The sequence below is a fragment of the Mirounga leonina genome, unplaced genomic scaffold (genome assembly GCF_011800145.1).
Source record: "Mirounga leonina isolate KUSES-001 unplaced genomic scaffold, KU_Mleo_1.0 Mir_165, whole genome shotgun sequence".
In the NCBI taxonomy this organism is placed as follows: Eukaryota; Metazoa; Chordata; class Mammalia; order Carnivora; family Phocidae; genus Mirounga; species Mirounga leonina.
In genome coordinates this window covers 46,318,101-46,339,154 of record NW_023270415.1, presented here as the reverse complement: position 1 = coordinate 46,339,154, position 21,054 = coordinate 46,318,101, and the positions used below count along the sequence as shown (strand labels likewise).

Below are 21,054 nucleotides of genomic sequence, written 5' to 3'. Positions count from 1 at the left end.
ACTGAATACCTATCACTTTTGCACCATCATAAAGTCAAAAAATTGTTAAGTCAAGCCGTTGTAAGTTGGGGACCATGTGTATATTCGTGATACAAGTCCTTTGTTGGATACACAATTTGCAAATATTTTTTCCCAGTCTGTGACTTGTCTTTTTTTTATTTCTGGTAGTGTCTTTCAAAGAGCAAAACTTTTTTTTTTTTTTTTTAAGATTTTATTTATTTATTTGAGACAGAGAGAATGAGAGAGACAGAGAGCACATGAGAGGGGGGAGGGTCAGAGGGAGAAGCAGGCTCCCCGCCGAGCAGGGAGCCCGATGCGGGACTCGATCCCAGGACTCCAGGATCATGACCTGAGCCGAAGGCAGTCGCTTAACCGACTGAGCCACCCAGGCGCCCTAAAGAGCAAAACTTTTAAATTCTGAAGTCCAATTTACCAACTTTTCCTTTTATGTATTGTGCCATTATGTCATATCTAAGGAAGATTTGTCTAATCCAAGGTCATAAAGATTCTATCCTATGTGTCCTTCTAGAACTCTTATATTCTAGGTTTTACACGGAGGTATAAGATCCATTTTGAGTTAATCTTTGCATATGGTTAATATATAAATGGTTAAGGCCTGAAAGTTAATATGTAAACATGAAATTGTATTGGGTAGTGACATTAAAGGTGGTTTTCCTTGTTTCAGATTTTTTTTAGAATATTGTCATGATAACTTTTCAATAAATATACCCCTATAAAATGAAAGTACTATGGGAAAAAGATGTGTTCTTCAGCCGGGCCCTAAACCTAATCCACTGAAATGCTAACTTGACAAATACACTAGGGACATCAGCTGCCACTGAGAGAGAGTGAGACAGATAACCCTACAGGTGCGTGTAGAAACAGTGACAACTTACCGCTGGAAGACAGTTCTCCATGGACTTCTCACATTTCTAAATATGTTGTGAGTAGTGGCATAAATAATAGTTGTTCTGGACTCTCTTTTCCAGGATGTCTGTTACTGAGAACAGCCTTGGAAAACAGAGAGAGTATTTCTCTCCAGAGAAGAGAGCAGGTATGTTTGCTCTCCAGTAAAATAAAGATGTTTCCCTCCATGACAGAATTTTGGGCAGGTTTAATTGTATCCCATTATAAAAAACGAGGGTTTTCCTAAGTTTGGGATTCCTCACCTGTGATACAAACGCAATGACTGTGCAGCTCTATCTGGGCCACTCTGCACCACCCCCATGGGATTTGGGGGCCAGGGGAGCTGACATGAACTTGAAGCTCATCAGTTTGCTGTAGTGTGAATAACAGAGTCCTTTGTGTCTTCTGCTAGGCCACCTTTTTAATTTGCCAGTAGGGTAAAATCTCACAGTTCTCTACACTTACCTCTACTCATTAGGCCTCCAAACAGCCCCCGGGGTGCATACCTCAGTCAGTCTGCTCAGTCAGGCAGCGAATGCTGTCGGTGGTGCCATGCTTACCATGCACTCTTCTGTGGCCATGGAGTGTGTGTCTAATCCTACCTAGGAAACTTCTATACCACTCTGCATAATAAATTGAGATTGGCTCAGAGAAAAGCATTGCCTACAACACCGCAGGAAAGAGAAAAATCAAATATTCTTATTGTATGATATCACTTATATGTGAAATCTAAAAAAGCCAAACTCATAAAAACAAAGTGGAGGGGCGCCTGGGTGGCTCAGTCGGTTAAGCGTCTGCCTTCGGCTCAGGTCATGATCCCAGGGTCCTGGGATCAAGCCCTGCATTGGGCTCCCTGCTTAGTGGGAGGCCTGCTTCTCCCTCTCCCACTCCCCCTGCTTGTGCTCCCTCTCTCAATGTGTCTCTCTCTGTCAAAGAAATAAATAAAATCTTAAAAAAAAAAATAAGCAAACAACAAAAAACAGAAAGTGGAATGATTATTACCAGGAGCTGGGGAGGTACGGCACTGGGAGATGTTGCTTAAGGGCACAAACTTGCAATTATAGATAAATAAGTCCTGGAGAGCTAAAGCACAGCATAGAGATTAGAGTCAGCAATACCATATTCTAAACTTCAAAGTTGCTAAGAGACAAGATCTTAATTGTTCTTACCACAAAAAAGAAATAATTATGGGATGTGACAGAGGTGTTAGCTAAAGCCAAGGTGGTGATCCTACTGCAATATATAAATGTATTGAATCAACACAAGTACACCTTATAAACAATGTTACCTATCTAAATAAATAAATATTTGTCCTTCAAAGTAGGTTTATAGTTTTGGACATTTTCAGAGCCTGTTTTCTTCCACTTCAAATAGATATTAACACTTTGGGGCATCTGGGATATACCTAGTTGTTTTTTTTTTTTTTCTTTTGGGATATACCTAATTTTTTTTTTTAAAGATTTTATTTATTCATTTGAGACACAGAGATAGAGAGAGAGAGAGAGAGAGAGCATGAGCAGGGAGAGAGGCAGAGGGAGAGGGAGAAGCAGGCTCCCCGCTGAGCCAGGAGCCCAATGCGGGGCTTGATCTCAGGACCCCGGGATCATGACCTGAGCCGAAGGCAGACGCTTAACCATCTGAGCCACCCAGGCGCCCCGGGATATACCTAGTTTTTAAAGCTGTGACCTAATTCTCAACATCATTCATCCAACAAGATTGATGTCATTTTAACATAAATACAGAAATACTAACTGGGCGCCTGGGTGGCTCAGTCCATTAAGCATCTGCCTTCAGCTCAGGTCATGGTCCCAGGGTCCTGGGATCGAGTCCTGCATCGGGCTCCCTGCTCAATGGGAAGCCTGCTTCTCCCTCTCCTTCTGTCCCTGCCCCTGTGCTGTCTCTCTCACTTGCTCACTCTCTCAAATAAAATCTTTTTAAAAATAAAAATAAAAAAACTATAGAAGTAAGTGAGGTATCACTTTCTGTACTTACTCTGGCCAACTCATTATCAGGTTCAACATTCAGTACTTCATTCAAATCTTCTAGAGCTTCCTGGAGCTTGTTTTGATGTTTATATGTAGTGGCACGGCGCAGAAGGGCTGAAAATTTATTAAAAAAAAAAAAAAAAGTGATATTTTTTAATGTGTGGTATCATGGTTAGAACCTATTTTTCAAGTGGAAGAATACAAATAGCACAGAACAGTTTAGTGTGCAATTGGGCAAAGCTTAATTACACCCATTTTCATATTGTTGCACATGTAGAAAATGATACCGGGGTAAACAAAGAGGCTGCCTCGGGCACCAGTCCCTTCCAGCAGCCCGGTCCTCGAGCAGCCCCAGGCTCTGCCAGCCCCTGTCAGCGCTGAGAGGCCATACATACCCTCGAGGCACCACACTCTACAGCTCGACTGGGAAGCTGGACATGGAGCATTAACACTTTCCCCTTAATAATCATCACTAGTAGTATTTTGCCCCTTTATGAAAATTGAGAAAATCCTTTATTCAAATTTAGTATATTGCTGACCAGCAGATGGCTCATAATATGAGCCATTAGTGAAGGAAGCCTCTATAGCAATCTCTAAAATGATTAGACGGTATTGCGCACAGGGAACTGACAGAATCCTGATGATTAAGTCGGCTCAGTTCAGAAATTGAGCACTTTGGTAATCTGCATCAGATTTTCTGTGTATTTCAAATAATTCAACAATTATTTAATACTGATGAGGAATGCCTATAGTCCCATCATTATTCATGTATAATCAGAGAACTTTGTATAGTAAATCATTATTTTGAAAAGAATGAGGCTTGGAAATTTTGAAAAGTGAGAAATTTATATCCAACATATTTTAATATGCTATTTTAAAACATACATTTGACCAACTTGATTTTAGCCTTAGAATGAGCCATGAAAATCTACAGGATAAATCATTTTGTCATAAATTTAATCAAAACTGTTACACTATACTTTAAGTACAAGTTTAGCTATTACTATTACTACTCAGAAGGGAACAACCATAAAGAAGTAGGCATGATGTAATAGTTATCATTTTTTAAACATTTTATTTTTGAAATAATTTTAGGTGTATAGCAAAGCTGCAAAGATAATAGAGTTTTCATATACCTTCTTCCAGCTTTCCCTCATGCTAACATCTTACATAACTATGGAATATTTGCCAAAACTAAGAAATTAACATTGGTATAATACTATTAACTGAATTACAGGCTTTACTTGCATTTCACCAGTTTTTCCACTAATGCCTTTTTCTGTTGCAGGATGAACTGAAGTACCACACTGCATTTAGAACAGTTATATTTTGAGTAAAACATAAAGTTTTGAAAAGGAAGTTATTCATTTAAGCAAATATAAGACTTCTTAATGTTTTATGGCCCTCCTCATTACTAGATTTGGCTCTATTCAGTTTGTTTTTTAAATAGTGAAGATTCTGGTGCTTTTGAAATTACTCAAACAAGGAAAAATGGAAACATAAAGTCATTCTGGTGGCAAAAGATGAGCACTGTGGTTGAATGTGGGCTCTGGAGTCCGCTGCCCAGTGCTGAGTCCTGTCTCTGCCATTTGCTAGCTGTGTGATTGTGGGTGAATTGCTTAATCCTTCTATGCCTCAGTTTCCACTTTTGTAAACTGAGTGTCCTAACAATAGTATCTGCACCTCTACTCACCTATTGTGAAATTAGTGGAGTTAATACGTGCCAAGTACCTGGCACAGGGCCTGGCACAGTGTTGGTGTGGGCCCATCAGAAGATCGCAAAACTTTTTTGCCACGTCCTAAAACTGGGAGCCCACCCATACTCTGTGACAGAGACAAACTACAGACAAAGAGGATTTTGCTGGTAAAAGGAGGGCAATCCATGGCAATGACAGTCAGGGCTGATGCTCCAGGATCTCCCCTTAGCACACCCATGGCTTCTGCACACCCATGGTGCGCAGGAGGGTACACAAGGGTACATTCCATGTGAAAAAAATTAAGTGTTTATATTTACTCAAATCCATAACATTTAAAGAAATAGGGTCTATTATAAATTATGCCGCTCCCTTGTGGAGTGATTCCTTCTGGATAACAGAAAAGGAAAGTGGAGTCTGACTTGTGTAGTCAGGCTTAGACCACAGCAAGGTTGTGCAGCCACTGAGACAGGAAATCCGAACACAGGTCAGGTTTTGGTAAAAAGATATAGTTAGCTTTGGGCACATTTAATTTAAAATGTCTATGGAGGGGCGCCTGGGTGGCTCCCTCGGTTAAGCGTCTGCTTTTGGCTCAGGTCATGATCTCAGGGTCCTGGGATCGAGTCCCACATTGGGCCACTTGCTCAGCAGGGAGTCTGCCTTTCCCTCTGCCCCTCACTCCGCTTGTGCTCAATCTCTCTTCTCTCTCTCAAATAAACAAATAAAAAGAAATAAATAAAATGTCTATGGACATGTAGGTGGAAATGCCCACAAAGCCACTGGCAGAAGGTTCTAGAGCTCTGGCATGGGCTTATTATATTAATGTCAGAAATTTTATATTAAATTATACTTAGATATTTTTTGGATAAATGGATAGTTCAATAAGCCAGTAACAAAAAGATAAATATATGATTCCACTTAGATGAGATACCTACAATAGCAAAATCATAGAGACAGAAAGGAGAATGGTGGTTGCCAGAGGCTGGCAGGAGGGGAAGGTAGAGAATTATTGTTTAATGGGCATAGAGTTTCACTTACGCAGGATAAAAAAAGTTCTGGAAATGGAGGATAATGACGACTGCACAACAATATGAATGTATTTAATACCACTGAATTGTACATTGAAAAATGATAAACATGGTAAGTTTTATGTTATGTGTATTTTACCACAATAAAAAAATTAAAAGATAAAAAGAAAACCACTACAGCTCAAATGTAAGCCTGAGATATTTCTTTAAAAACATATTTTACTTAATCTCCTGGGATTATTAACCACTTCAGTGCAAATAACCAGGAATTTAAATTCCAAGTTAAACTTGAAGTTAAAAGTAACTTTATGAAAGTGATGATTCACAGAAATTAGAGTGTATCTGAAATAGTCTTAGTATAATCATAGTGAGTGTCTACAAATTGTCGAACAAATCTTGGTGTAAATTTAAAGCATTCTGTGAATATTTTTTACCCTTTAAGTTTCCAGGTTCTAACTCCAAGACCTTTTCACAATCCTGAAAAGCACTGTTCCAGTTCTGTAGTTTGAGTTCTGCTTGAGCACGATTGTTATAGGCCGCCACTGTGGGGAGCACTGATATACTCCTACAAAAGAGACACTTATTGGCAACAAGTAGACCAGAGGAAAACATAAGAAGATAGAAAAACTCAGCTAAAGTTTTAAACAAAACAATTATGGCCTGTGTTATAGGTGGAATTGTGTCCCCCAAACTCATATGCTGAGGTCCTTACCCCCAGCATCTCAGAATATAACTGTATTTGGAGATGGTCTTTAAAGAGATGATTAAGTTAAATTGAGGCCATGAGGGTGTACCCTCATCCATTATGACTGGTGTCCTTATAGGAAGAGGAGTTTAGGACACAGACACATGCCGAAGAAAGACCACTTGAAGACATAGAGAGAAGACAGCCACCTACAAGCCAAGGAGAGAGGCCTCAGAAGACACCAGCCCTGCCGACGCCCTGATCTCAGATTTGCAGCCTCCACACAGTGAGAAAATAAATTTCTGTTGTTTGAGCCCCTCAGCCTGTGGCACTTTGTTATGGCAGCCTTGGCAAACTAGTACAGCCTGCATCATCAAGAGTAATAAAATATAGTTCTATAGACATACTGAATCAATATTTAGACAGATGCTGAATATCTAGGTAAGCAGTTTAAGGTTGACCCTGGCTTTAGAAGTGAATGGTAACCTACATACCCACAGATCTCCTAAAAAACCAGTTTAGTTAACATCAAATACATTATTTTGACTCCTTGGGGACAATTTCCTAGTACAAAAAAATGGAGCAATCAACCACAACTAATATCCTTTATTAAGTTGCTATGGTGAGTTTACTTTGTAATCTAAAAACAAGAGTTTAGTTTGTAATCTAAAAGTAGATTTAACCCGGAGGAAATGATCATAATTTAATCAGAAAAAGTTAACTGAAGGAAACAAAGGAGAGTAATAGTAACGGAGGAATACAGACTTTAAGAGAGGAAATTTTGTTACATAAGGGTATGAAAGCAAAATAACTGATGAAAAGGACTTAAAACCTCCCCGGTTGTTGCTTAATAAGTTGATTTGGAGTGCTGTGAAATAATGTATTCCTAAGCTTAGGAAAGATAGGAGAAGAGTATCAGTGCACTGAATTTTCTAAAGCCAGAAGAATAGAAAATGAAAAGGGAAAAGCCACAAAAAGTAGCAATTTACTAAGATCATTAAAGATGAATATAAAGAAATCACATGGTTGGGTAGAGACCAAAGACAGACAATACAAGTAAGAATGACTAATACAAGTACCTGACACTGAGTACCTCCCACCTGCCAGGCACAAACACCACGCTCATTGAAGCCTCACTATAATCCATGAAGGAGGTATTACTGCTCTTCCTATCTTACAGATGAAAAAAACAGATGTGACAGAAAAGCCAAGTAACATGCCCGAGGTCACAAGCTAGTAAATGGGAGGCAGGACTCAAACCCAGTATAGTCCAGCACCTGCTATCACTACCACCATGTTATCCTGCCTTTCAGTGTGTTGTTTTATTGAATTCTCACAGCGGCTCTGAACTACTTCACTATAACAACCTCATCACACTGAAGAAACTGAGGCAAGAGAGGTGAAGAATCTGCCCAGTGTCAGAAAGTGGCAGTCTGAGTTCCCTTAATGCTATGCTGCTTTAATTTTTCACCACTCTGATTTCTTAAAAGAGGAAAAATTGTGTTCCCTGTAATAGACTAAGAGATTCTCTACTGGTGGAAATCTACAAGAAGAGAGAGAACAACATCAGCGCTGACATCCACGTGCCTAAAAAGGGAAGACAATACTGAATGAGAAATAGATTAATAGCCTCTTTACCTTGTATGTTCACTTAAACAGTGGAGACAAACTTCTTTAGAGAAGCAACATTGAAAAAAAAATCTTCCTTCCAAAGGTGAAAAAAAGATCATAGAGAGTTTATTTCTAAGATAGCATAAGGGATTCTATAAGCACAATTAGTTTGTAACAATATTTTAGGAAATTATTCTACTTTTCATTGACTGTTAAGAGCTTCAAAAGTTCATGTAAGTGGATGCCTGGGTGGCTCAGTCAGTTAAGCATCTGCGTTCGGCTCAGGTCATGATCTCAGGGTCAAAGGTAAGGAGAACCTGAGTCAAAAGTCTGAGTCTCCCTCTCCCTCTGCCACTCTATCCACTCATGCTCTCTCTCTCTCTCAAATAAATAAAATCTTTATTTTAAAAAAGTGCATATAAGTATTTATTGAATATCTACTATGAACCAGGTACTTTGTTGGACACTGGGGATACAAAGTTATAAGAAAACTGACAAGGGTGCTCTGCTCTGACAGAGTTTACAGTCCAGTTACTATCAAAACACACAAACTTAAATTGTATCTCCAACAAGTACCACGAAGGAGAAGCAAGATTGCCTTGGGAGTCAGGGGTGGGGAGGAGTGGAGTAGAGTGGAGATTTAACCTTGTCTGGGAGGCAAAGGAAGACTTCCCCAAAGAAGTGAAGCATGGGATGAGATCTGAAGGCAAGTTTGAATTAACTAGATAGTAAGAAGAGGAAAGGATTTCTACACAGAGGACCAGCATATGCAAAGGCCCTGTGGTAGGAGGTAGCATTATAAGTACTAGGATTAGATCCAGGCACTCTAACTGCAGAACCGGAGTTCTTAACCTCTATGCTCTATGGAGTTTCTGTCGAGTTCCATTCAGATGGCTTCTATTTTCTCTGGAAAATAGGAAAGGACCTCTGTCAAACTGGGGGTTAGGGAGCTTAAGGGGTTGAGAAAAGTACTGAAAAACAAGGCAAATACAAGTGAATTTATGATAAATCATAAGTATAATATCTTCAGTGATTCTGACAGACTTTTTAGCTTATTTATATCACTTCAACAATTAAATATAAACATTATCATGTTTTTTAAATGGCAAGTTTATTTATTTTTAAGATTTTATTTATTTGACAGAGAGAGAGACAGAGAGGGAACACAAGCAGGGGGAGTGGGAGAGGGAGAAGCAGGCTTCCCGCGGAGCAGGGAGCCTGATGCAGGGCTCGATCCCAGGACCCTGGGATCATGACCTCAGCCGAAGGCAGACACTTAATGACTGAGCCACCCAGGCGCCCCTAAATGGCAAGTTTAAACCACAACAAGGGGTTCCTGGTTGGCACAGTTGGTAGAGCACGCAACTCTCAATCAGGGTCCTGAGTTCAAGCCCCATATTTAGGTGTGGAGCCTACTTAAAAAAAAAAAAACAGGCAACATAAACCACAACAAAAATCTGCTTACCTAGTATAATACATCACAGCCTCTTCATAGTCTCCTGAGTTGAAAGCTTCATTTCCTTTTTCCTTTTCATGAGTAGCAAGAAAAGTCTTTTCCTTCCCAGTTAGACCTAGAAGTAAATGTTATCTGCTATAAATAAAAATATAATTGAAGAGAATTTTTAAAAAGTTTAAATCCAAGAATGCTTATTTTAAGAGCAGCAGTAAATTGTGAAGTAAATAAAATAAAGGTTTCCTAAGTTTAGGAAATGTTTCTTTAAATCATTCCCAATTTTGGGGGGTTTAGATTTTTTTTATTATTGGTTTTATTTCACCTTAAAGGTGCTATACACCTACAGACTTCCAGTGAAAACAAATAAACTGCTGTATCTTTTTGTTTTGAGGCAAAAAAAAATTGAGGGATTTGGAGAAAAAAGATTTGAAAAATACAATGAAAAACAAATAGTAAAACACTAGGTTTATATTTTGAGGCTTACTAAATTTAAGTAGTGTAACTATTACTCATATAAAATTAAGTAGTTTAAAAAGGATGCAACTGAATTTGTTAGAAGTGGTCAACTCTAGGAGAAAATCCATAAAATTACAATGGAAATCTGTAGCACTTAAAGAGAAGGTCATCTAGTTTGATAGCCTTTTTTTTTTTTTAAAGATTTTATTTATTTATTTGACAGAGAGAGACACAGCGAGAGAGGGAACACAAGCAGGGGGAGTGGGAGAGGGAGAAGCAGGCTCCCCGCAGAGCAGGGAGCCCGATGCGGGACTCGATCCCAGGACCCCGGGACCATGACCTGAGCCGAAGGCAGTCGCTTAACCAACTGAGCCACCCAGGCGCCCTAGTTTGATAGCTTTTATTACAATTTTGAAAATGTAAAAACTACGAAATTATTATTTTTTTCCAATTACCTGCTGTGTCTATTCTTGTCTCAATTTTAGACAAATGTGACTTGTTTACTACAGCTTTTTCTTTGTAATCTTCATCAATTTTTGAACATTCCTTTTCCACGTCAAATCTTAAATGAAAGAAAAAAACTGAAAAAATGTACAAGCAAGAAAATTAAATTTATCAGTAATAGTCTTATATTCACACCACTGTGCCTTTAGAGACATATTCCAAAAATGTGTAACAGGTTCATATTACAAGTCATCTGTATTTGCTCTTAGAAACCATGCAATTCAAGTGAGGACCTCCATATTTATCAGACCTAAACTGTTCAGAACTTTGTCATTAAAATTGTAACTAACTTATCTTGATTTAAAGTTTTTGTTCTTTTTTATTTTTGATGGGCATAGGATTACCTGAATTATTTTTGGTTGCTTTTATAAACAAAAGAATGCTGTAGATATTTATTTAATGAAAAAATATGATCAAAAGTGCTTATGTTACAGGATTTCTTTTCCCTCAATGCCCATAGTTCTTGGTGACGCCACTTGGAAGAATGAAGGGGTAGACCAGAGGAAGAGTGGTGGGCAGCAAAGCAAAGTTTACTGAGCGATAGTACAAAATTCCTGAAAAGGGAGGGGAACCGAGAGGGTTGCAACCTGGAGTAACCTGGAGTGTCTAAGTCTAGGGGTTTTTATGGCCTGGCTGGTAGGCTGTTTAAATCTGATTAACCCTCCACACGCCTGTCATCCAATCAGGCTTTTGTCATCTATCACATGGGAAAGGGTGGAGGGCTCCTTCCAGGATGGTATAAAACCCTTTTAAGGGAGGTTTCCACTTAGGGGGAGTGGGGGGCTTGTCCCTGCCTGCCTTTCTTCCAACTATCCTTCATTACTTAGACCATATACTCTTAGTACTCTACCAAAGTAACTTGGTAGTCTTGATATGTTCAGATTTATAATAATTAAGAAGTTACTACAATATTTTATGGTAGAGAATTTTCCAGTGACAAATTTTGTATTACAAAATATAAAACATACTTATCCCATTCTGCATAATCCCTTGGAATTTTCTTCTTAGGTTGTCTGCTATTAGAATATTTTTCCTGAAAGAATAAAATCACATTTTATGAGACATATTTAATATAAGATTAGCAGGTTTTATGATAAATGCAATGTGAAGTACTGAATTAAGATATACTAATTGAATGGATAAGAAAAATAGGTACTCTTGAAGTTATAACAACTCAAGTATTGTAACTATTAACATACAGCATGTTAAAAAGGATTTTAAATTGGTAGTTAATTCTGGGAGCAATCTATAGGACTTTAAGTATGTATATAAGATTTAAAAACTCACATGTATGAAATGTGCTTTTTAGTGATTTTCTTATAATAAAAAAGTAATCAACTATCATTCATTCTTTTTTTTTTTTAAGATTTTATTTATTTATTTGAGAGAGAGAATGAGATAGAGAGAGCATGAGAAGGGGGAGGGTCAGAGGGAGAAGCAGACCCCCGCTGAGCCAGGGAGCCCGATGCGGGACTCGATCCCGGGACTCCAGGATCATGACCTGAGCCGAAGGCAGTCGCTTAACCGACTGAGCCACCCAAGCGCCCAAGATTTTTTTTTTTTGACAGAGAGAGCGAGCGAGAGCAGGAACACAAGCAGGGGGAGTGGGAGAGGGAGAAGCAGACTCCCTGCCGAACAGGGAGCCTGATGCGGGACTCGATCCCGGGACCCCAGGATCATGACCTGAGCCGAAGGCAGTCGCTTAACCAACTGAGCCACCCAGGCGCCCTATCATTCATTCTTTTAAATCCTAGGCATTGGAGGGATGCCTGGGTGGCTCAGTTGGTTAAGGTCTGCTTTTGGCTCTGGTCCTGATCCCAGGGTTCTGGGAATGAGCCCGGCATCCGGCTCCCTGCTCAGCGGGAAGCCTGCTTCTCCCTCTCCCTGCTGCTCCCGCTGCTTGTGCGCTCTCTCTCATCTCCGACAAATAAATAGATAAAACCTTAAAAAAAATAAAATTAAATTAAAAACATAAAAAAACCCAGGCATTGGAGAAATAAGAATAACTACTTTGGTGCATTAGAGATGTTTTGTTTGCAACAACAGACACCCAACTTGGACTAATCCTATTAAAAAAAGAATAAACTATTGGCTTACATAACCAAATTCATGAAAGGGCAGGGGTATTACTAGATAAAGGATAGTATATTCTCTCTCTCCAGCTCTCCCACTCTCCCCCTGTTCCTAGTCTCTGCTTCTTTCTGCCCACAGATTTCATTTCCCCCCCACTGGCTACTTGCTTTTTCCATATAGTACGCACAGTGGCTACAAGCAGTATGGGATCATAACCTCACAGGCCTCCCAGTCAGAAAGAAGGAGAGTGACTCTTCTCTCCACCTTTAGTTAAGAGAAATCCCGGGTAAGGACTCAGCATTCCCTAGCTTGGGTCATGCACCCATCCCTGACCAAGCACTAGCTTGGTGCTATTCAGTGGCCCAACCTAGGTCGCATGCCCACTACGAGCACTAGAAGGGAATGGGAGGAAAGCAAACAACAGCCATTATGCTCATCAACAGTTTCTTAAGTGGGTTCTTAAAAGTTAGTCACAAGCCAGGGCGCCTGGGTGGCTCAGTCGGTTAAGCATCTGCCTTTGGCTCAGGTCATGATCCCAGGGCCCTGGGATCAAGCCCCAAGTTGGGCTCCCTGCTCAGCGGGAAGCCTGCTTCTTTCCCTCTCCCACTCCCCCTGCTTGTGTTCCCTCTCTTGCTGTCTCTCTCTGTTAAATAAATAAATAAAACCTTAAAAAAAAAAAAAAAAGTTAGTCACAATCCAAAACCAGTTTGAATGGGTTGTTTACCCATGCATAATTTTGTAACACTGGGCGCGGTCATTTGAGTTATGGAGAGCTTCCAAATATCCCTACATTCCATTATACAATTTAAAAATCTTATCTGTTAATGTCTTCATCGAGCTCATCAGAAAAGTCTTTAGGTATCCCCTTAAGGGGAAATTTTTTGTCACAAGCAGGTATTTAAGGGCTGCATAAGAACATGAAATACGCTTTTTTTTTTTTTTTTAAGATTTCATTTATTTATTTGACAGAGAGAGAGACAGCGAGAGCAGGAACACAAGCAGGGGGAGTGGGAGAGGGAGAAGCAGGCTCCCCGCTGAGCAGGGAGCCCAATGTGGGACTCGATCCCAGGACCCTGGGATCATGACCTGAGCCAAAGGCAGACGCTTAACGACTGAGCCACCCAGGCATCCCATGAAATACGCTCTTAAATTGCAATTGAAAGCTCAGATTTTATCACTAGCAAAAAACACCGTCAGTTGTTTCTTAGAGTGACAGGCCCACTTCATTTATTTTCAATACAATTTTGCCAAAACCCAAGCCTGAATAACCATAATTTGTCTGTCAATCGCTTTCCAGTAAAACCTGTTCCGGGAAACAGTGGTGACTTAAGCTGGCAACTCACTCATACAAGTCTCGAATCTCGAAATAACCACCAGATTTTACCTCACAGTCAAGTGTTTTTTGAACACTTCTTTTGTCACACAGATTATTAAAAAGATGTGTCCTCAAGATTCAAGACTTAACAAAATAAGTTTTTTTGTTTTATCAAAGACATTTTTAAGTCAAACTGGAATTGTTTACTGTAAATGGGGAGCTGTGGAGAAAACAGAGACTACTAGCACAGTTTGGTGCCCCTCAGTGCCTTGTTTCGTGCTAAGGCCCAGCAGCTTCACCCTCAATACAAATGTCAACACAGTGAAAAAGGCAAAGCAGTAGCATTATTTTCTAAAAATAGCATTGACTTTCTGGACCCTCTGGAAGGATCTCTGGGAGAACCAGGGCCCATGGATTATACTTTGAGAATCACTGTACCACTAGTCTGTCTACCCCATGGAACCATAACCCCCTGTTATATTTTCAGGGCACAGACCTAGCAAAAAATGGGTGTTCAATAAATACAAATATATTAATTACAGATAGTGGCATCCTTACCAGATTATGGTGTACTTCAGTTACATGAGCAATTCTTAATGGGGAGGAAAAAGATGCAGGAAGGTAAATTATTAGAGAGCACGGTAATGAAGGGCTATGGATGTTTTTTAAATAAAATTGAGTATTCAAAGAAGAAATGAGAATAACATGAATGAACCCAGAATGAAGAGACCTGAGCAGGCAAACTTTCAGAAATGATAGGAATAAAAGAAAAAAGTAGGGCAGAGGGAACAGAATGCAGGATCCACGTGAAAGCCCAGAGACTCCCAATGCCCAGGACACAATGGCTAGATTCTGTAATATCAGGGTCGGGTGGATGCCCAGAAGCTCAGTTTTAAGTTGAAGTTAAGTATAAATGGACCTGAAATTCCAACAGGCCCCTTCTTTATGGAACCGATGGGTGAAAAAGGAAAGGTCTACATGACAAAATAGGGATCGACCACAGAGAAATCATCATAAGGGGCTGGGGTAATAACATGCAGTAAACAGAGGAATGACATCTATAACTGCTTGCAAGTATCTATTTAATACTTTAAATCCAGAGTTAATCATGTAATAAAATATTTCCTCTATGCCTCCATTGGACAGACAAGATTATTCCCTGAAATTCTCACCCACTGAATTGGATCTTATGTGCTCATCAAAACTGGTCAGAGTAGAGCAGACATCACAATGAAAGAAAAAATGAGAAAAGGCAGAGCCCAAGAAGCAAGCCTTCAAAGGGAAATGTTTCATTTGGATCTCCAAGTGGTGAAACACAGCCTCCTCAAGAAGGCCACAGCACACAGCCAGCTGAAAGATGATCCCCAACTCTCAGGGGACATCACACTGTGGTTACTCTGATTAACTGCTAGCTCTCTTAACAACAACAACAGTCTTGTCCCCCCGCCACCCACACCTCACACCAAAACGGCCTACCTTACTAACACGAAGATGGCTATGTGAACCACGAACTGGAGGTAAATTATCTTCCAGTGCCGGAAGTGTGTCAGTTTCATGAAAGTGCATTTTATTTTCTTCTTTTTTAATTTCTGATATCCAACTCTGAGAAGCAGGAGAAAAAAGAATATAAACAGTTTGAAGTAATTAATCAGGTGTTAGGATTATACATTATCATAGTTTCCTATGGGTTCATTTTTTTGGGTGACAATTTGGTCATGCATTCTATCTGTAATGCCCTTCTACTATTATTTTAAACTGTGGTAAAATACACAAAACAAAATTTATCATGTTAACCACTTTTAAATGTACAGTTCAGTATTATTATGCATATTTGTGTTACCCTTCCTACTTCTATTATTTTGCAAGCTTACTCTCATCTCTTCCAACAAGCTTTCCCTGAACTACCTGGTTGGGCTACAAATGCTCCTCCTCCATGTTTTAACACAGAGATTTAAAATAAGCCAATTATTGTTCATCTCTCTCACATTCTGTAAGTTCCCTGAGGGCAGAACCTACGTCATAGTCTCACCTTTTTGGTTCAGGAACCTAGCACAATGTCTGGCACATAATAGGTTCATAATCATGTTTATTAAACTGAATTTTCACAGGTTCTAGGAAGAAACTGAGTGAGAGATTTGTTATCTGGGAAATTCTATTGTTATTATTAAGCAGCTATACAGTGAGGGTCTGATATCTGTCAGACACTGTATTAAATTAGGCACTGTGATACAGCGATTAACTATATTATCTGTCCTAACCTTGCAGGAGGCAGGGGAACAAAATGGGAGCAGAGAGGTGAAAAAGGGAGAAGAAACAGAAAAACAGTAAGGGGAGAAAGGTAAAAAGGAAGAGGAAGCACTACAGAGGCGGACAAAGAGTAAGAGAGCATGGACGGGGAGAGGGACAAGTGGCAGGGAAAAGCAAGAAAGAAAGGGAGAGGAAGCAAAGTCGAGAGGTGACCGAGAAAGAACACGCAACTGGAAAAAAAAGCAGGTTCTGCAACTAAAACTACGCTGTTATTCCCTGGACACTAAAGCCAAAGACCTCTGGACATAAACTAATATTTTAACTTGTAGATTAATTACCAGATTTTCAATTTCAAGTCAATAAAATGGCAAAATGAGAAAGCTGAAAGTTTATTTTTTTTTAACGATTTTATTTATTTATACATTTGACAGAAAGAAAGAGACAGACAGAGAGAGAGCACAAGCAAGGGAGCAGTAGACGGAGAGGGAGAAGCAGGCTCCCCGCTGAGCAGGGAGCCCGATGCGGGGCTCGATCCCAGGACCCCGGGATCATGACCTGAGCCCAAGGCAGACGCTTAACCAACTGAGCCACCCAGGTGCACCGAGAAAACTGAAAGTTTAAAAAAACATAGCATTCTGAGTAGAGAATACATATTCCTCAAAATTGTCTTCAAATGTATTATTCAATCCAGTAAAATACGCTGAATAAAGTAAAACAAAAAACTGTTTCTCTAGAATCTGTTTTAAGAAGTTATTTCTTAAGCAAAATGAAACCACAGAAGAACTCAGAAAATACAGGTAAATATGTATCTGGTGGAGAGGAAGCTTTCTCAAGTATAAAAGCAAGAAAACAGAAGGGATAAAACCAAGGGATAAAAATTTTTTAATGAATAAACATGAAAAACACTATACACAAGATTTAAAAGACTAATGACAAATTGAAGGAAAATTTAGAATATATGCAACAGAACTATTACAAATAAATAAGGAACACATGAATAGAAACATCAATAAAGGGATATCTCCTCCTGGACCTGATGGAGTAACAGAGACTGGATCTGCCCTCCTGCTTAAACTCTAGAAAACTGGATAAAATATATGAAACAGTGGTTTTCAGACATTGGACAATAGGTAGCACAGGGCAATGATCCTTGAAAGAAAGGAAACAAATGACGGAAGCTTTGCATTGGCCCCAATTTACTGCCCGTAATTTCCAGGCTATAACATAGGGAAAGGAAACCCAAACAGCCCTGTGGTCTCACTGAATTAAAAAAAAACACAGTTCAGGCTTCAGGGAGGCAAAGATTACAAAGATCCGGGTGCAATATATTCAAGAAGAGGGAGCCAGACAGAGAGAGAACTCTAAGGATAACCTGAATAGAACTGTATCTGTTAAGGAAACGTAATTCATAGTCAAATCCTTTCTTATAATGAAAACTTGAGGGCCAGATGGCATCAGTGGTGAATTCTGGAAAATGTTTAAGGAAGAAATAATACCAATTACACACAAACTTTCCTGGAAAATTCAAGAAGAGAGAACACTTCCCAACTCATATTCTATGAGGCCAGCATTACCCTATTACCCAAACCAGACATTACAAGAAAACTACAGGCTAATATCTCTTGTGACTGTAGACACAAAAATCCTTCATAAAATTCCAGCAATATATAAAAAAGACACAACATGACTAAATAGAGTTTATCCTTGAATGCAAGACTGGTATAACGTTTGAAAACAGAGTACATAATTTACCTTATTAATACACTATAAAGAAAATCTTACATTCCTCTCAATAAATGCAGGAAAAGCATTTCATAAAATTTTTTTTTTAAGATTTTATTTATTTATTTATTTAACAGAGAGAGACAGAGCGAGAGAGGGAACACAAGCAGGGGGAGTGGGAGAGGGAGAAGCAGGCTTCCCTGCAGAGCAAGGAGCCCAATGTGGGGCTCGATCCCAGGACCCTGGGATCATGACCTGAGCCGAAGGCAGACGCTTAACCGACTGAGCCACCCAGGCGCCCCAACATTTCATAAAATTCTATACCCATTCATGATAAAAATTCTCATCAAACAAGGAATAGAAGGGACCCTCCTCAACCTTATAAAGGGTCACATCATAAAATCTAAAGCCAACATTATACTTAATGGTGAACGGCTGAATGATGTCCCCCTAATATTATGAACAAGACAAGAATATCTGTTCTTATAGAGGTCCAAGCCTGTGCAATAAGGCAAGTAAAAGAAATAAAAGGCAGCCATCCTGGAAAAGAGGAAGTAAATCTTTCATTATTTGCGGACGACATGATCCTGCATAGAAGAAAATGAATCTACAAAAAAGCTACTACAACTAATTTGTAAATTTAAGAAGATTGCAGGATACAAAGTCAATATAAAAGGATCAGTCAGATAACTATAAACTTGCAATGTACAAATAAAAATTGAAATTAAAATTCCACTGATATGAGGTATCTAGATTAGTCAAACTTATGAAACAGAAAGTAGAATGGTCGTTGCTAGGGGCTGAGGGGAGGGAGAGACGGACTGTTTAATGGGTATAGAGTTTCAGTTCTGTACGATAAAAAAAAGTTCTGAAGATTGGTTGCACAACAATATGAATATAACACTGAACTGCACACCTAAAAATCTCTGAATATAATAATGTCAATATAACACTAATGAACTGTACCCTTAAAAATGGCTAAGATGGTAAATTTTATGTGATATGTATTTTACCACACCAAAAATACATACATACATACATACATACATAAAATTTCATAGCTAGGGTGACTTAAAATGAGGAAAAAATTGAAATTGAAAAACATTAACTTTTACAATAGCATAAAATATATTAAATACTTAGGAATAAATTTAACAAAAAATATACAAGAACTACACATTGAAAATTACAAGACACTGGCACAAAAAATTAAAGAAGACTTAAATGAACAGAAAACATATAATGTTCATGGATCAGAAATTTCACTATTAAGATGTCAGTTATTTTGAAATTGATCCATAAATTCAACACAATCCCAACCCAAAGACGAGCAAGTTATTTTGTAGTAACTGGCAAGCAAAGGACGTAGAATAGCCAAAACAACTATGAAAAAGGAGAACAAAGTTGGAGGACTTGTACTATCTGATTTTAAGACTTAACCATAATCAAGAGAATGAGGTATTAGAGTAAAGAGAGACATTTAGATTAATGAAAAAGAATAAAGAGAGTCCAGAAATAGACCCACACATACATGGTCAATTGATTTTTGATGATGATGTCAAGAACTTCAATGGGAAAAGGATAATCTTTCATTAAGTGATGCTTGAAACCTTGATATCTATATTATATGTATGTGTGTGTGTGTGTACCCCAAAATTAAAACAGATCCTAGACCTAGATTTAAGAGTTAAAACTAGAAACTTTCTAGAAGAATCATTATGAAGAACCTTGGGAATCTGGGATTAGACAAAGACTTCCTAAATAGGACACAAAGCACAGACTGTAAAAGAAATATTGATTTCATCAAAATTAAACACCTTCCCTCTTCCAAAGTCACCGTAAAAAAATGAAAAGGTAATCTGCAAAATATTTTTTGCAGAAATATTTGCAAAAGATGTATCTAATGAAAGACATGTATGAAAGACATGTATTTTACAACTTAGTAAGAACATAAGTAATCCAAATGTTTTTTTAATGGGCAAAGTATTTAAAGACTTTTCACAAAAGAAGATATATGGATGGCAAATAAGCACATGAAAAGACACTCAACAAAGTAGGTCATTAGAGAAATGAGATACCACTGCATATCTAAAAGCTGAAATTAACAAAACTGGCAATATTAAGTGTGAACCAAGATGCAGAGCAACAGGAATTTTTATTCATTACTGGCAGGAATGCCACTTTGGAAAACATTTTGTTCATCAACTGGTAAGTGGATAAACTGTGAGATATCCATACAATTCAGTACTACTCAGCAATTAAAAGAAACAAACTATGGATATGCAACAACATAGATGCATCTCAAAAGCATGATGCTAAGTGAAAGAAGACACAAAAGACCACATACTGTATGACTATAGGGAAGTCTAAAAAAGACAAATCCACAATGATAGAAAACAGTTCAGGGGTTACCAGAGACCAGGATGTGGGGTCAGCACCGACTGCACAGGGGCACAAGGAAACTTTTCGGGGTAATAGAAATGTTTTAGAGCATAGACAGGTGTCAAAACTCAGTGAAACGTAGACCATTAAATTTTTGTTCGAATGTAAATTATACCTCAATAAAGCTGATTAAAAGAAATCACTAAAGATACAGGCCATTAACAAAAGAAGAAATTCAACTGATGGACAAAAAATTGAATGCTGCTAGTAATCAAACAGATACACGAATTTTTCAGTTATTTAATTGATTAAAAAATGATTATAGGGTGGCTCAGTCGGTTAAGCGGCTGCCTTTGGCTCAGGTCATGATCCTGGGGTCCTGAGATTGAGCCCCGCGTTGGGGCTCCCAGCTCAGCGGGGAGTCTGCGTCTCCCTCTCCCTCTGCCCCTCACCGCACCCCCAACCCCCGCCCCACTCATGCTTGCTCACACTCTCCCTCAAATAAATAAGTAAAATCTTAAAAAAAAAATTATTATAGTATCCAGTGAAGAATACCTTAAATGGGCATTCGTGTATACTGCTGCTGAAAAGAGAACAAAGGCACAACTTTTCTGAGAACATAGAAATGTGTTTCAACAGCCTTAGAATTATTCACATCCTTTGATCAAGCAACTGGATTTCCAACAATTTATGCCGAGGAAATAACCAGGATCGTACAAAAGAAATTACAAACCAGCATGTTGTGTAGCACTATTTATAGAAGCTGAGTGAATTATGTTTCTTTGATAGGACAGTCATTTAAAATACACATGTGGGTGTACAGACACAAACATACACATTCACAATATTCTCCTGGGTTTGAGAGGCAACCAATACTACCTGAATGAATACCACTAAAAGCCCTTCACTGACAAAAAAGAAAGAAGCCTAGGATTTTAGAAAAGGGAAGGAGACATATATGCAATATGAGAATGTCACAAAAAACCAGCGTCA

At 38.8% G+C, this 21,054-nt stretch overlaps 1 protein-coding gene across 1 annotated transcript in view; it reads right to left on the bottom strand.

The window, feature by feature from the left end:
* Positions 1-21,054, bottom strand: part of SPAG1 (sperm associated antigen 1) — a 69,735-nt gene that overhangs the window by 41,190 nt on the left and 7,491 nt on the right. The window contains exons 4-9 of the mRNA XM_035011638.1: positions 15,187-15,312; positions 11,291-11,355; positions 10,274-10,380; positions 9,375-9,480; positions 6,048-6,178; positions 2,899-3,005 (exon numbers count right to left, since the gene is read on the bottom strand). Coding sequence (XP_034867529.1) covers positions 2,899-3,005; positions 6,048-6,178; positions 9,375-9,480; positions 10,274-10,380; positions 11,291-11,355; positions 15,187-15,312 — 642 coding nt within the window. The remainder of the gene's footprint in view (positions 1-2,898; positions 3,006-6,047; positions 6,179-9,374; positions 9,481-10,273; positions 10,381-11,290; positions 11,356-15,186; positions 15,313-21,054) is intronic.